General features: G+C 47.5%; 1 protein-coding gene across 3 annotated transcripts in view; it reads right to left on the reverse strand.

Annotated features, from left to right (window-relative positions):
* The window catches only part of SPA17 (sperm autoantigenic protein 17), a 114,858-nt gene that overhangs the window by 31,518 nt on the left and 66,795 nt on the right, over window positions 1-16,545 (reverse strand). For all 3 annotated transcript variants that reach the window (XM_069741631.1, XM_069741630.1, XM_069741629.1), the window contains exon 6: window positions 14,435-15,182. In XM_069741631.1, the coding sequence (XP_069597732.1) occupies window positions 14,435-15,182 (748 nt within the window). The remainder of the gene's footprint in view (window positions 1-14,434; window positions 15,183-16,545) is intronic.

The raw sequence follows: 16,545 nt of genomic DNA on the forward strand, positions 1-16,545 counted from the left end.
ATTATCAGTGGTCTTGTATGTCTTCCATTTTCTAATTATTGCTCCCACTGTTGATTTCTTCACTCCAAGCTGGTTGGCTATTGCAGATTCAGTCTTCCCAGCCTGGTGCAGGGCTACAATTTTGTTTCTGGTGTCCTTTGACAGCTCTTTGGTCTTCACCATAGTGGAGTTTGGAGTCAGACTGTTTGAGGGTGTGCACAGGTGTCTTTTTATACTGATAACAAGTTTAAACAGGTGCCGTTACTACAGGTAATGAGTGGAGGAAAGAGGAGACTCTTAAAGAAGAAGTTACAGGTCTGTGAGAGCCAGAAATCTTGATTGTTTGTTTCTGACCAAATACTTATTTTCCACCATAATATGCAAATAAAATGTTAAAAAAACAGACAATGTGATTTTCTGGATTTTTTTTTCTCAGTTTGTCTTCCATAGTTGAGGTCTACCTATGATGTAAATTACAGACGCCTCTCATCTTTTTAAGTGGTGGAACTTGCACTATTGCTGACTGACTAAATACTTTTTTGCCCCACTGTATATATATATATATATATATATATATATTATATAATATTAGGAATATTAGGACCCCTCGTGATGGGGACATTCATGCGATGTTGTGACCGATGGGTCTGATCACTATTAGTCGGTGGCTGATAAATATCAGCCCCCCAAATTCTAGGTCTAAACTGTCATCAAACACGGGTACAGTGGCGTAGGAAGGGGGGTGCGGGGGGGGCGGGCCGCCCCGGGCGGCACAATGTGGGGGCGGCTATCAGCACGGCTGCGCGCACTCATTCTCTGCTCCTTCCTCCCAGCATTATGAGGACTGGAGCAGAGCGCTGGCAGTGCGCGCGGCCGTGCAGAGTTGCTGGCTGCAGTGTAGCAGGGGCACACAGTCACACACGCTGTGACTCACCCCCGCACCTGCAGTCAGCAGCAGAAGCTCCGATCCCGCACCTCCAGCAGCGTCACAGCTCTCACAATGTGAAGAGCCATGGAGGGGCGGGGCTAAATGTCGGGGGCGGAGCCACGGACAAGCAGGAAGAAGAGGCAGAAGGAAATATGAAAATCAGAGCGGGAGACAGAAAAGATGTGAGAACAGAGACAGAAAACAACAGAGAGGCAAGACACAGGTGAGAAGTATATATGTATATATATATATATATATATATATATATATATATATATATATTACATCATTGTCTAAGGGTCACACTTCCGTCTTTCTGTCTGTCCTTCTGTCTTTCTTTCTTTCACGGATATTCATTGGTCGCGGCCTCTGTCTGTCGTCGCTGATTGGTCTCGGCAGCTGCCTGTCATGGCTGCCGCGACCAATCAGCGACGGGCACAGTCCGATTAGTCCCTCCGCTGCAGTCAGTGCCCGGCGCCTGCTCTATACTCCCCACAATCAGCGCCCGCTCCATAATCCCCTCCAGTCACCACTCACACAGGGTTAATAGCAGCGGTAACGGGCCGCGGTGTAACGCACTCCGTTACCGCTGCTATTAACCCTGTGTGTCCCCAACTATTTACTATTGATGCTGCCTATGCAGCATCAATAGTAAAAATATGTCATGTTAAAAATAATAAAAAAATGAAAAAACCTGCTATACTCACCCTCCATCGCCTTTCCCGCTCCTCGCAACGCTCCAGTGCCCGCTCCATGCAAGCGGCAGCTTCCGGTGCCAAGGATGGTATGTGAGAAGGACCTGCCATGACGTCACGGTCATGTGACCGCAACGTCATCACAGGTCCTGCGCTCATACCAACCCTGGGACTGGAAGCTGCCTCGTGCGATACAGGGCCAGAATTCATCGGAGGGTGAGTATATGTTTATTTTTTATTTTAAGTCTGTATACTACGTGGCTCTGTGCTGTATACTCCATCACTGGGCAATATACTACGTGGCTGGGCAATATACTACGTGACTGGGCAATATACTACGTGGCTGGGCAATATACTACGTGGCTGGGCAATATACTACGTGGCTGGGCAATATACTACGTGGCTGGGCAATATACTACGTGGCTGGGCAATATGCTACGTGGGCTGTGCAATATACTACATGGCTGTGTTATATACTACGTGGCTGTGCTATACGCTATGTGGGCTGTGCTATATACTGCGTGGGCTGTGTTATACACTACGTGGCTGTGCTATATGCTACGTGGGCTGTGTTATATGCTATGTGGCTATGCTATATTTCTCTGCTGTATCTGCATCATGAATCATGCTATGTGTTAAAGGGGGGGCCCACTGAGACTCTTTCGCCCGGGGCCCTCTAAAACCGTGGCCGGCGCTGCAGCTGTTTAACGCTATTGACGTGCGGGCCCGCGCCCGTACGTCAATAGTTAACAACAGCCACCAGCCATTTGGAGGCTGGCAGCTGAAGTCGGCCGCAGCGCACACGTCGACGGCTTCTGACGTCATTGTCAGTCGCCGGCGAGTGCACGCTTCAGCTGCGTGGAGAGAGCAGGAGCGCGGTCAGGTAAGCAGAACTTGTTTTTTTTTTTTTGCAGACCCTATCATGTGTGTTGCCCTATTTTTGGTAACCTTTGTGTGTATTGAGCCGAGGGGGGGGGGGGGGGGGGCGCCAAACTCGGGAGCAGCCCCGGGCGGCAAAAGCTCTAGCTACGCCCCTGCACGGGTACAATTCATATGACCGTATGAAAAATAATCAGTGTCGCGTGCCACTATATTCTGAGGTGCAAAACGTTGAGCTGCAAGGGTCCCACACCAGGACTCAGGACATCGGACACGTTGGAAAAGTCAAACATTTCCACCATATTCTGGTTCTACACAACCCGAACCCTGTATGGAGCCATAATCCGGTTCTGTGCATGAGCTCTTATGTGCCTGGTAGAAAAGCCAGATTAATTAGTGGGAGTGGGAATACGGCCAAAGATGGCCCAGCTGTAGAGGGGGTCACAGAGTGAATGATGGGGTCACCGAGCAGATAGGAAGCCGAGCGATCCGTCCGCTCCCATTGTGGATGGGGGTCTCCTACCCTGCTGTATGTAGCAGAGGGGACACATATGTGCTGCACAACATTCACACTCACATGTGCCGACACATTATCTGGTAGGAGCAGAGCGTGAAGTGCGGCTTGTGAATCGCACTAATTATAGGGTTTCCTACATTTATAGTCAGATTAAGGAACAGGAGGCGTGTATGAGCGCTGGAGGGGTGAGGACACGGGCGAGGCAAGAACGGGAGGAAATTGTGGGGTCCTTCCCGATGTACAGTAATAAGGACCGCATGGGATTATTCTGAAGGATCGTGATGAGCATTGGTGCAGGATTCACCCATAACTTACAGCAACACATATTTGGGGGAGATGGGGGCCCAGGAAGTACCAGGATAATAAAGCCCGGATACTACTGACCCCATGAGAAGCGGACAGAGCACTTCATTTTTGGTGTTAAATTAATTTTTTGCCCATGTTTCCTCATTGACAGCTCCTCAGAGACCCTCCTCCCTGCTGAGTTGTCACACTGCTCAGTACAAGCTGCAGCTATCAGTCCGGCTGGATGACTGGATAGAGACAGCTGTCTATCAGGTTTGTTGGGCAGAGAATAACTAGATCGGCCTCATTTGCTCGCACTATTTAACTGGAATCATAAAATGTTCATTGTAATACCAGGACAATCGGCCGTACTAATGAGGATTTCATGTTGTGTCAGATTCATTCAGTAATCGGAGCAGTAAGTGTATTTTATTCTGACAAAGGATGAGAAAAGTGTCAAGTACCGCCGCAGCTCCAGCCGAACACCTCTAAGGGAGGAAGGAAGCAGGATCTGGGGATGGGAATCGATCACAGGAGCGCTGAAAGGAAACTCTGACACAGGACAGAGTTTAGCCACAACGCGACCCGACGGACGTGCCTGATGAAGACGGCGAAACAATGTCCGCCGAAACGCGTTGTGGCTAAACTCTATCCTGTGTCAGAGTTTCCTTTCAGCGCTCCTGTGACCGATTCCCCATCACCAGATCCTATTTTATTCTGACGACAGATGCACTTTGATCCATAACAAAAAAGGGATCTGTTGAGGGTTGGATTCTCCAATAATGAGAGTAATTGGATGTTTTGGGAAATTACACAACCAAGAAGAAGAAAGTCGTGTAATGATGGAAATCCCAGGATGGAGGCGTCACTGGTCTGCACATGGTGAAAAAATGGAAACCTGGAGTCTGAGCCTTGTGCAGAAATCCTGGCGCCTCCGGCCTCGGCTGCTGTCACTGAGGATATTAATGGTCGTCTGAGGAAGGTTCTGCCACTGAATGCACAAATCATCAGGATCCCCAATGTGACTGATGGAGTCAAGTCTGGAAACACTGTCAGCAGCTCCTGTGTAATCACCAACCAATGACGTCGCCAATGTGACTGATGGAGACAAGTCTGGAAACACTGTCAGCAGCTCCTGTGTAATCACCAACCAATGACGTCGCCAATGTGACTGATGGAGACAAGTCTGGAAACACTGTCAGCAGCTCCTATGTAATCACCAACCAATGACGTCGCCAATGTGACTGATGGAGTCAAGTCTGGAAACACTGTCAGCAGCTCCTGTGTAATCACCAACCAATGATGTCGCCAATGTGACTGATGGAGACAAGTATGGAAACACTGTAAGCAGTTCCTGTGTAATCACCAACCAATGACGTCGCCAATGTGACTGATGGAGGCAAGTCTGGAAACACTGTCAGCAGCTCCCGTGTAATCACCGAACAATGACGTCCCCAATGTGTTCGAGGAAGACAAGTATGGAGACGCTGCAGCCTCAGGAGCAGGTTTAGGCCATGCAGACGGCTCACAGTAATATGAGGCCTGTGGTTGAGTGGAAAAATGGCTCCTAGGTGACTTTGGAGAAAAGGTCGCACCTCTGGTTCCATGATTGATCCGTTCTGTCCTGCACCATTTCCCATCTTGGTTTTGCAATCCTAATGTTGCTGAGTGTAGAGAAATGTACTTGAAGGGTAGAGAACAAGTGAAGTTGTGAATATGAGGTCTGATATATAGCACGTCACATTGTACGGGACGTCTGGCCGGATTAGCAGACGCCCGGTTATAGGAATCTTTCTGTAGCTTAGATGGGTTTCCAGAAAGCATCAGCTTTTCAGCCGCATGTCCACGGCTCTGTCCTCATCCAGTGCATCCATTCCCCCAGGAACAAGCAGCAGATTATACAGACTGTATGGATGTGGGCAGAAAATCTGCCTTTTTTTACATTTGGTGCATCTGTAATTTACAGAATTGAGGAGTCCAAAAACTGCCCAATTAGTGAAAGACAAGAAACACGGAATCTGGAGATGGCAATTCTATCCTGAAGTCTTCAGATACCCCAATAACACTGGAAAAAAAGGCTGAAACTGCACCGCGGAGGCTGCGCAGAGCGGCGCCCATTATCCCTGCAACCCAAGAAAGGTCTCATGACACCGATCCCTGCAGACCCCTGGGGGTGGGTGAAATGCGCAGGAATATCAGTCCTCATCCCACAGATTTGCTTTGCTACAGATATAGACGTGAAGCCAATATATAATGTGTTACAATGTTCCCGTATATTGGAAATTATGGGAAAAGAAGCCGCAGAACGGAGTTGTCAGTAACTTTGTCCCCCAAGAGTTTCATCTCCAACCGCTGCCGTTCCTGCCACTTCTCGGTGACTGACAGCCTGTCACTTCCGCCCCCAATATGTTCACAACAAACATCTACAATCGTGTAACACGATCCCAAATTTAGCGCCTCTCACGGCTTCAATTCCCACCGCTGCCAATTAAATTAATAACCGGGAAATGCAACTCTGCCGCTTCCCGAACCTCCAGCAACATATTGTGTGTTACATAACTGCCGAGAAGTGAGAAACCAGCAAGATCTGGAGGAAGGAGAGAAGAGCGGTGCCGCCTCTGTAACCCCGCTCATCGGGGTCCCCGCACCGTCTGATGGCAGGTGAACCACACAGCAGTATATACGGTATATACTGCAGGTGAGGACAATATTATCTACATTTATTAAGGAATGAACAGGAACAAGTTACAAAAATGGACAGAAATAAATCTGGTAGGAAATAGGGATGGATATGAAACAGATACGACATACATAGACAGATTATTAGATAAACAGGCAGATAGAAGAATAGCTATGAGTGATGGACATTGCCCCTAGGTAAAAAATCACACTACATGTAAGTTCTTGGCTCTCCCTCCTTCCGGAGGACCAAGGACTTATGCTGTAGGGGTTCAGAGGACCATGGACTTATGTTGCACGGGCTCAGAGGACCAAAGACTTTTGTTGCACGGGCTCAGAGGACCAAGGACTTGTGTTGTTGTAGGGGCTCAGAGGACCAAAGACTTATGCTGTAGGGGCTCAGAGGACCAAAGACTTATGCTGTAGGGGCTCAGAGGACCAAGGACTTATGTTGCACGGGCTCAGAGGACCAAAGACTTTTGTTGTAGGGGCTCAGAGGACCAAGGACTTATGTTGCACAGGCTCAGAGGACCAAAGACTTTTGTTGTAGGGGCTCAGAGGACCAAGGACTTATGTTGCACGGGCTCAGAGGACCAAGGACTTGTGTTGTTGTAGGGGCTCAGAGGACTAAAGACTTATGCTGTAGGGGCTCAGAGGACCAAGGACTTATGTTGTAGGGGTTCAGAGGACCAAGGACTTATACTGTAGGGGTTCAGAGGACCAAGGACTTATGTTGCACGGGCTCAAAGGACCAAGGACTTGTGTTGTTGTTTTATGCTGGTGTTTTCCCCTCAAGATTAAATGCCTCAATCACACCTATCCTCAAAAACCCTTCTCTCTTGACCCATCCTCTGTAACTAGCTATCGCCCTATATCGCTTCTCCCCTTGTCTCAAAACTACTGGAACAGCACGTCCATCTTGAACTGTCCTCCCATCTATCTTCCTGCTCCCTCTTCGACCGCTTACAATCTGGCTTCCGGTGACACCACTCCACTGAAACTGTCACCAATGACCTCTTAACCGCCAAGAGCAAGCAACACTACTCTGTCCTCCTCCTCCTGGACCTGTCTGCTGCCTTTGACTCAGTGGACCATTCCCTATTATTACAGACCCTCTCATTCCTTGGCATCACAGACTTGGCCCTATACTGGATCTCATCATACCTAACAGACCGGACATTCGGCGTCTCCCACTCACACACCACCTCCTCACCTCGACCCCTATCTGTCGGAGTCCCACAAGGCTCAGTCCTAGGGCCCCTGCTCTTCTCCATTTACACCTTTGGCCTGGGACAGCTCATAGAATCTCATGGCTTTCAGTATCATCTCTATGCTGATGACACAGATCTACATCTCTGGACCAGATATCACCTCCCTACTAACCAGAATCCCTCAATGTCTGTCCACTATTTCATCCTTCTTCTCCGCTAGATTTCTAAAACTTAACATGGACAAAACAGAATTCATCATCTTTCCCCCATCTCACGCGACCCCCCCAACGAACCTATCCATTACAGTAAATGGCTGCCCACTCTCCCCAGTCCCACAAGCTCGCTGCCTCGGGGTAATGCTTGACACTGATCTCTCCTTCAAACCACATATCCAAGCCTGTTGTGAATTCTGTGGCCAAGCTCCCTCCTGTGGATGAGAGTGGTACTGCGGCTTCTGAGTTTCCTTCCTCAGGTGATGAGGTTAAGTCGTTAGGTGCTGCTCTATTTAACTCCACCTGGTGCTTTGATCCTGGCCTCCAGTCAATGTTCTAGTATTGGTCTTGTTTCCTCCTGGATCATTCCTGTGGCCTGTCTATCCTGCATAAGCTAAGTTTTGCTTGTGTTATTTTTGTTTGCTATTTTTTCTGTCCAGCTTGCTTAATTGTTTTTTCTTGCTTGCTGGAAGCTCTGAGACGCAGAGGGAGCACCTCCGTACCGTTAGTCGATGCGGAGGGTCTTTTTTGCTCCTCTGCGTGGTTGTTTGTAGGTTTTTGTGTTGACCGCAAAGCTATCTTTCCTATCCTCGGTCTATTCAGTAAGTCGGGCCTCACTTTGCTAAATCTATTTCATCTCTGTGTTTGTATTTTCATCTTACTCACAGTCATTATATGTGGGGGGCTGCCTTTTCCTTTGGGGAATTTCTCTGAGGCAAGGTAGGCTTATTTTTCTATCTTCAGGGCTAGTTAGTTTCTCAGGCTGTGCCGAGTTGCATAGGGAGCGTTAGGCGCAATCCACGGCTACCTCTAGTGTGGTGTGTTAGGATTAGGGATTGCGGTCAGCAGAGTTCCTACGTCTCAGAGCTCGTCCTTTGTTTTTGGTACTTGTCAGGTCACTTTGTGTGCTCTGAACTTCAATGTCCATTGTGGTTCTGAATTACCTGTTCATAACAGTACTGGAGGCCCAAAGTACTAATGCTTCTCAATAGAGGGAAAAGAGAAGTTCTGAGACCATTTTTTTTTCTTTGCACTGTGTTCTGTCTTTCTTTTCCCCTTTACATCGGGGTGGTTCAGAACACAGGTGTGGACATGGACATTCAAGGTCTGTTCTCTTTGATGGATAATCTCGCTATAAATGTACAGAATATTCAAGATTTAGTGGTTCAGAATCCTATGTTAGAACCTAAAATTCCTATTCCTGAGTTATTTTCTGGAGATAGAGCTAAGTTTTTGAATTTTAAAAATAATTGTAAATTATTTCTGGCTTTGAAACCTCGCTCCTCTGGTGACCCAGTTCAACAAGTTAAGATAATTATTTCTTTATTACGTGGCGACCCTCAAGACTGGGCATTTTCCTTTGCGCCAGAAGATCCTGCATTATGTAATATTGATGCGTTTTTTCTGGCGCTCGGATTGCTGTACGACGAACCTAATTCAGTGGATCAGGCAGAGAAAAATTTGCTGGCTCTGTGTCAGGGTCAGGATGAGATAGAGAATTATTGTCAGAAGTTTAGAAAGTGGTCCGTGCTCACTCAATGGAATGAATGTGCGCTGGCAGCTATTTTCAGAAAGGGTCTTTCTGAAGCCCTTAAGGATGTCATGGTGGGATTTCCTATGCCTGCTGGTCTGAATGAGTCTATGTCTTTGGCCATTCAGATCGGTCGACGCTTGCGTGAGCGTAAATCTGTGCACCATTTGGCGGTATTATCTGAGCATGAACCTGAGCCTATGCAGTGCGATAGGACTTTGACCAGAGCTGAAAGGCAGGAACACAGACGTCAGAATGGGCTGTGTTTCTACTGTGGTGATTCCACTCATGCTATCTCCGATTGTCCTAAGCGCACTAAGCGGTTCGCTAGGTCTGCCACCATTGGTACGGTACAGTCGAAATTTCTTTTGTCCGTTACTTTGATCTGCTCTTTGTCTTCCTATTCTGTCATGGCATTTGTGGATTCAGGCGCTGCCCTGAATTTGATGGACTTGGAGTTTGCTAGGCGCTGTGGATTTGTCTTGGAGCCCTTGCAGTGTCCTATTCCATTGAGAGGAATTGATGCTACGCCTTTGGCCAAGAATAAGCCTCAGTATTGGACCCAGCTGACCATGTGCATGGCTCCTGCGCACCAGGAGGATATTCGCTTTCTGGTGTTGCATAATCTGCATGATGTGGTCGTGTTGGGGTTGCCATGGCTACAAGTCCATAACCCAGTATTAGATTGGAAATCAATGTCTGTGTCCAGCTGGGGTTGTCAGGGGGTACATGGTGATGTTCCATTTCTGTCTATCTCATCATCCACCCCTTCTGAGGTCCCAGAGTTCTTGTCTGATTACCGGGATGTATTCGATGAGCCCAAGTCCAATGCCCTACCTCCGCATAGGGATTGTAATTGTGCTATCGATTTGATTCCTGGTAGTAAGTTTCCTAAGGGTCGACTGTTTAATTTATCTGTACCTGAGCACGCCGCTATGCGGAGTTACGTGAAGGAGTCTTTGGAGAAGGGTCATATTCGCCCGTCATCGTCGCCATTGGGAGCGGGGTTCTTTTTTGTGGCCAAGAAGGATGGTTCACTGAGACCTTGTATTGATTACCGCCTTCTAAATAAAATTACGGTCAAATTTCAGTACCCTTTGCCGCTGCTGTCTGATTTGTTTGCTCGGATTAAGGGGGCTAGTTGGTTCACCAAGATAGATCTTCGTGGTGCGTATAATCTTGTGCGTATTAAACGGGGCGATGAATGGAAAACAGCATTTAATACGCCCGAAGGCCATTTTGAGTACCTGGTTATGCCATTCGGGCTTTCTAATGCTCCATCTGTGTTTCAGTCCTTTATGCATGACATCTTCCGAGAGTACCTGGATAAATTCCTGATTGTATACTTGGATGATATTTTGGTCTTCTCGGATGATTGGGAGTCTCATGTGAAGCAGGTCAGAATGGTGTTCCAGGTCCTGCGTGCTAATTCTTTGTTTGTGAAGGGGTCAAAGTGTCTCTTTGGTGTTCAGAAGATTTCATTTTTGGGGTTCATTTTTTCTCCATCTACTATCGAGATGGACCCTGTTAAAGTTCAGGCTATTTATGATTGGACTCAGCCAACATCTCTGAAGAGTCTGCAGAAGTTCCTGGGCTTTGCTAATTTTTATCGTCGCTTCATCGCTAATTTTTCTAGCATTGCTAAACCGTTGACTGATTTAACCAAGAAGGGTGCTGATGTGGTCAATTGGTCTTCTGCTGCTGTGGAAGCTTTTCAGGAGTTGAAGCGTCGTTTTTCTTCTGCCCCTGTGTTGTGCCAACCAGATGTTTCGCTTCCGTTCCAGGTCGAGGTTGATGCTTCCGAAATTGGAGCAGGGGCTGTTTTGTCGCAGAGAAGTTCTGATTGCTCGGTGATGAAACCATGCGCCTTCTTTTCCAGGAAATTTTTGCCTGCTGAGCGAAATTATGATGTTGGCAATCGAGAGTTGCTAGCCATGAAGTAGGCATTCGAGGAGTGGCGTTATTGGCTTGAAGGAGCTAAGCATCGCGTGGTGGTCTTGACTGATCACAAAAACTTGACTTATCTCGAGTCTGCCAAACGGTTGAATCCTAGACAGGCTCGTTGGTCGCTGTTTTTCTCCCGTTTTGACTTTGTGGTTTCGTACCTTCCGGGCTCTAAAAATGTGAAGGCGGATGCCCTGTCTAGGAGTTTTGTGCCCGATTCTCCGGGTTTGCCTGAGCCGGCGGGTATTCTCAAAGAGGGGGTAATTTTGTCTGCCATCTCCCCTGATTTGCGGCGGGTGCTGCAAAAATTTCAGGCTAATAGACCTGACCGTTGCCCAGCGGAGAAACTGTTTGTCCCTGATAGGTGGACGAATAAAGTTATCTCTGAGGTTCATTGTTCGGTGTTGGCTGGTCATCCTGGAATCTTTGGTACCAGAGATTTGGTGGCTAGATCCTTTTTGTGGCCGTCTCTGTCGCGGGATGTGCGTTCTTTTGTGCAGTCCTGTGGGATTTGTGCTCGAGCTAAGCCCTGCTGTTCTCGTGCCAGTGGGTTGCTTTTGCCCTTGCCGGTCCCGAAGAGGCCTTGGACACATATCTCTATGGATTTTATTTCGGATCTCCCCGTCTCTCAAAGAATGTCGGTCATTTGGGTGGTTTGTGATCGCTTCTCTAAGATGGTCCATTTGGTGCCCTTGTCTAAATTGCCTTCCTCCTCTGATTTGGTGCCGTTGTTTTTCCAGCATGTGGTTCGTTTACATGGCATTCCAGAGAACATCGTTTCTGACAGAGGTTCCCAGTTTGTTTCGAGGTTTTGGCGAGCCTTTTGTGCTAGGATGGGCATTGATTTGTCTTTTTCCTCGGCTTTCCATCCTCAGACAAATGGCCAGACTGAACGAACCAATCAGACCTTGGAAACATATCTGAGATGTTTTGTTTCTGCTGATCAGGATGATTGGGTGTCCTTTTTGCCTTTGGCTGAGTTCGCCCTTAATAATCGGGCCAGCTCGGCTACTTTGGTTTCGCCGTTTTTCTGCAATTCTGGGTTCCACCCTCGTTTCTCTTCAGGGCAGGTTGAGTCTTCGGACTGTCCTGGTGTGGATACTGTGGTGGATAGGTTGCAGCAGATTTGGACTCATGTAGTGGACAATCTGACTTTGTTAACCGCAGGCGCTGTGTGGGTCCCCGACTTCGTGTTGGGGATTTGGTTTGGTTGTCATCTCGTTATATTCCTATGAAGGTTTCCTCTCCTAAATTTAAGCCTTGTTTCATTGGTCCATATAGGATTTCTGAGATTCTTAATCCTGTGTCTTTTCGTTTGACTCTTCCAGCTTCTTTTTCCATCCATAACGTGTTCCATAGGTCATTGTTGCGGAGATACGTGGCACCTGTGGTTCCATCTATTGATCCTCCTGCTCCGGTTTTGGTTGAAGGGGAATTGGAGTATATAGTGGAGAAGATTTTGGATTCTCGTGTTTCGAGACGGAAACTCCAGTATCTGGTTAAGTGGAAAGGTTATGGTCAGGAAGATAATTCCTGGGTCTTTGCCTCTGATGTCCATGCTGCCGATCTGGTTCGTGCCTTTCATGTGGCTCATCCTGGTCGGCCTGGGGGCTCTGGTGAGGGTTCGGTGACCCCTCCTCAAGGGGGGGGTACTGTTGTGAATTCTGTGGCCAAGCTCCCTCCTGTGGATGAGAGTGGTACTGCGGCTTCTGAGTTTCCTTCCTCAGGTGATGAGGTTAAGTCGTTAGGTGCTGCTCTATTTAACTCCACCTGGTGCTTTGATCCTGGCCTCCAGTCAATGTTCTAGTATTGGTCTTGTTTCCTCCTGGATCGTTCCTGTGGCCTGTCTATCCTGCATAACCTAAGTTTTGCTTGTGTTATTTTTGTTTGCTATTTTTTCTGTCCAGCTTGCTTAATTGGTTTTTCTTGCTTGCTGGAAGCTCTGAGACGCAGAGGGAGCACCTCCGTACTGTTAGTCGGTGCGGAGGGTCTTTTTTGCCCCTCTGCGTGGTTGTTTGTAGGTTTTTGTGTTGACCGCAAAGCTATCTTTCCTATCCTCGGTCTATTCAGTAAGTCGGGCCTCACTTTGCTAAATCTATTTCATCTCTGTGCTTGTATTTTCATCTTACTCACAGTCATTATATGTGGGGGGCTGCCTTTTCCTTTGGGGAATTTCTCTGAGGCAAGGTAGGCTTATTTTTCTATCTTCAGGGCTAGTTAGTTTCTCAGGCTGTGCCGAGTTGCATAGGGAGCGTTAGGCGCAATCCACGGCTACCTCTAGTGTGGTGTGTTAGGATTAGGGATTGCGGTCAGCAGAGTTCCCACGTCTCAGAGCTCGTCCTTTGTTTTTGGTATTTGTCAGGTCACTTTGTGTGCTCTGAACTTCAATGTCCATTGTGGTTCTGAATTACCTGTTCATAACACAAGCCCTTTCCACTTCCTGCCGACTTCAACTCAAAAATATTTCACGGATCCGTACATTCCTCAACCAAGAATCTGCAAAAACCCTAGTCCATGCCCTCATCATCTCCCACCTCGACTACTGTAACCTCCTGTTCTGTGGCCTCCCGTCGAACACTCTTGCACCCCTCCAATCTATTCTAAACTCAGCTGCCCGACTAATCCAACTGTCCCCCGCTATTCCCCGGTCTCTCCTCTCTGTCAATCCCTGCGCTGGCTCCCCATCACCCAGAGACTCCAGTACAAGAGCCTTTCCATGACGTACAAAGCCATCCACAACCTGTCTCCTCCATACATCTGTGACCTCGTCTCCCGGTACTTTCCTGCACGCAACCTCCGATCCTCACAAGATCTCCTTCTCTACTCCCCTCTTATCTTCTCTTCCCACAATCGCATACAAGATTTCTCTCGTGCATCCCCCCTACTCTGGAACTCTCTACCACAACACATCAGACTCTCGCCTACCATCGAAACCTTCAAAAAGAACCTGAAGACCCACCTCTTCCGACAAGCCTACAACCTGCAGTAACCACCGATCGACCAAACTGCTGCACGACCAGCTCTACCCTCACCTACTGTATCCTCACCCATCCCTTGTAGATTGTGAGCCTTCGCGGACAGGGTCCTCTCTTCTCCTGTACCAGTTGTGACTGTATTGTTTAAGATTATTGTACTTGTTTTTATTATGTATACCCCTCCTCACATGTAAAGCACCATGAAATAAATTGCGCTATAATAATAAATAATAATAATAATATTGCACGGGCTCAGAGGACCAAGGACTTATGTTGAAGGGCCTCAGAGGACCAAAGACTTATGTTGTAGGAGCTCAGATGACCAAGGACTTATGCTGTAGGTGCTCAGAAGACCATAGACTTAGGTTGTAGGGGGTCAGATGACCAAAGGACTTATGTTGTAGGGGCTCAGATGATCAAGGACTTAAGTCTTTGGTCCTCTGAGCCCCTACAACATAAGTCTTTGGTCCTCTGAGCCCCTACAACATATGTTGTAGGGGTTCAGATGATCACTTCCTAATAATTTCCTGCAGGTTACTAAACATTGCGTGGAGAAGATCCATCAGGAAAAAGGCTGTCAGGATTTGCTATGATGTTACCTCTTCTTGGGGGTCTTCCCTGCCTTCATGCTGCTCTTGGGTGGTGGTTGTGATGTCAGCATGTTCCCCCTCTTTAGCCTCTGGTTGCTCATTGGTCTCATTGTCCTGATTATCTGATGATTCTAGCTGTTCTTCAGTCATCTTAGCTTGATGACTGTGGTCATCCTGTGCAATACTGCTATCTGGTCTCTCAGAGGACTGTCCTCCCACAGCGTCCAGACCCAGAGATTCTATTATCTTTCCTTCTCCATCCCCATCATCTTCTGTTACGACCAGGTTGTCCTCCTTGGCTTCTACACTTTGGTCTTCATCTTCCATGACATCCTCCTTGGCTTCCTCTCTATGGCGCTGACCGTCCATGTCTTCTGTTGTGGCCATGTTCTCCTCACTGGCTTCTTCTCTATGACCCTGACCTTCAATGTCTTCTGTTGTGGCCATGTTGTCCTCATCGGCTTCTTCTCTATGGTCCTGATCTTTGAGGTCTTCTGTTGAGACCAAGTTGTCCTTTTCTTCTTGAATATGCTGCTCATCTTTTATTAGGTTTTCTGGGTCGTCATCCTTCTGCTCTGCTGTCTCTTGGGTTTGTCTGGAATGGGCCTCTGGGTCTTCATCTCGGATGGTTCCTCCACCAGATAGGACCTCTTTACTAGCGCCATCATCTGTCAATGATCTTGTTTCTGCATTGCCCACTTGAGGAGCAGTGGAGTCGACTTGTGGGGTTTCTGTGTCTTTCTCTGAGGTCCCATCACTGAAATAAAATAATATTTTATTATAATTCCGTCACGGTTTTATTTTACTCCTCTTTAGTCACTGTGAATTTTGCTCCAGTCACATCCAAAGCTGTGCAGAAGATTCTGCAGGATGTCGTTACAGGTCAGTCTCTCGCTGCCTACCTCTGACGAAGAGAGGCACGTTTCTGCACTGCATTCTGGGGAATTACTAATATGAGCTGTATGTCATGAATACGAGTTTTCCCAGAAGGCAACACGCGAGCATCCTGATGACTTTCAGCCTGAGAGCTAACAGGAAGGCAGCGGAATACAGAAGACACAATTACTCTTTATTATGGAGATATATTTTAAAAGTTCCTTTAATCCTGAATTCAGCGTTGTTTGCAGCCTGTGATGCCAGGAGCAATCTGTATCCACCTACCCCCAGGGATTGTGGTACGTTCCCCTAACAATGACTGACGCCAGGAGACAAGACTTGGGGCTATAGAGGTTTGTCCCCCGGGTGACAATGGTTGTGTACAGTATATCACTAGGCGATTTACGTCACCCCTACCCGCAGGTGACAATGGTATAGTCTAATGCATATCACTAGGTGATTTACGTCACCCCTACCCATAGGTGACAATGGTATGGTCAAATATATATCATTAGGCGATTTACGTCACCCCTACCCGCATGGTATAGTCTAATGCATATCACTAGGCGATTTACGTCACCCCTACCCGTAGGTGACAATGGTATGGTCAAATGTATATCACTAGGCGATTTACGTCCCCCCTACCCGCAGGTGACAATGGTATAGTCTAATGCATATCACTAGGCGATTTACGTCACCCCTACCAGCAGGTGACAATGGTATAGTCTAATGCATATCACTAGGCGATTTACGTCACCCCTACCCGTATATGACAATGGTATGGTCTAATGTACAGTACATCACTAGGCAATTTACGTCACCCCTACCCGTAGGTGACAATGGTATAGTCTAATGTATATCACTAGGCGATTTACGTCACCCCTACCCACAGGTGTCAATGGTATAGTCTAATGTATATCACTAGGCGATTTACGTCACCCCTACCCGTAGGTGACAATGGTATGGTCTAATGTACAGTACATCACTAGGCGATTTACGTCACCCCTACCCGTAGGTGACAATGGTATGGTCAAATGTATATCACTAGGCGATTTACGTCCCCCCTACCTGCAGGTGACAATGGTATAGTCTAATCCATATCACTAGGCGATTTACGTCACCCCTACCCGTAGGTGACAATGGTATAGTCTAATGCATATCACTAGGCGATTTACGTCACCCCTACCCGTATATGACAATGGTATGGTCTAATGTACAGTACATCACTAGGCGATTTACGTCAC

The sequence above is a fragment of the Ranitomeya imitator genome, chromosome 10 (genome assembly GCF_032444005.1).
Source record: "Ranitomeya imitator isolate aRanImi1 chromosome 10, aRanImi1.pri, whole genome shotgun sequence".
NCBI classification, from domain to species: domain Eukaryota; kingdom Metazoa; phylum Chordata; class Amphibia; order Anura; family Dendrobatidae; genus Ranitomeya; species Ranitomeya imitator.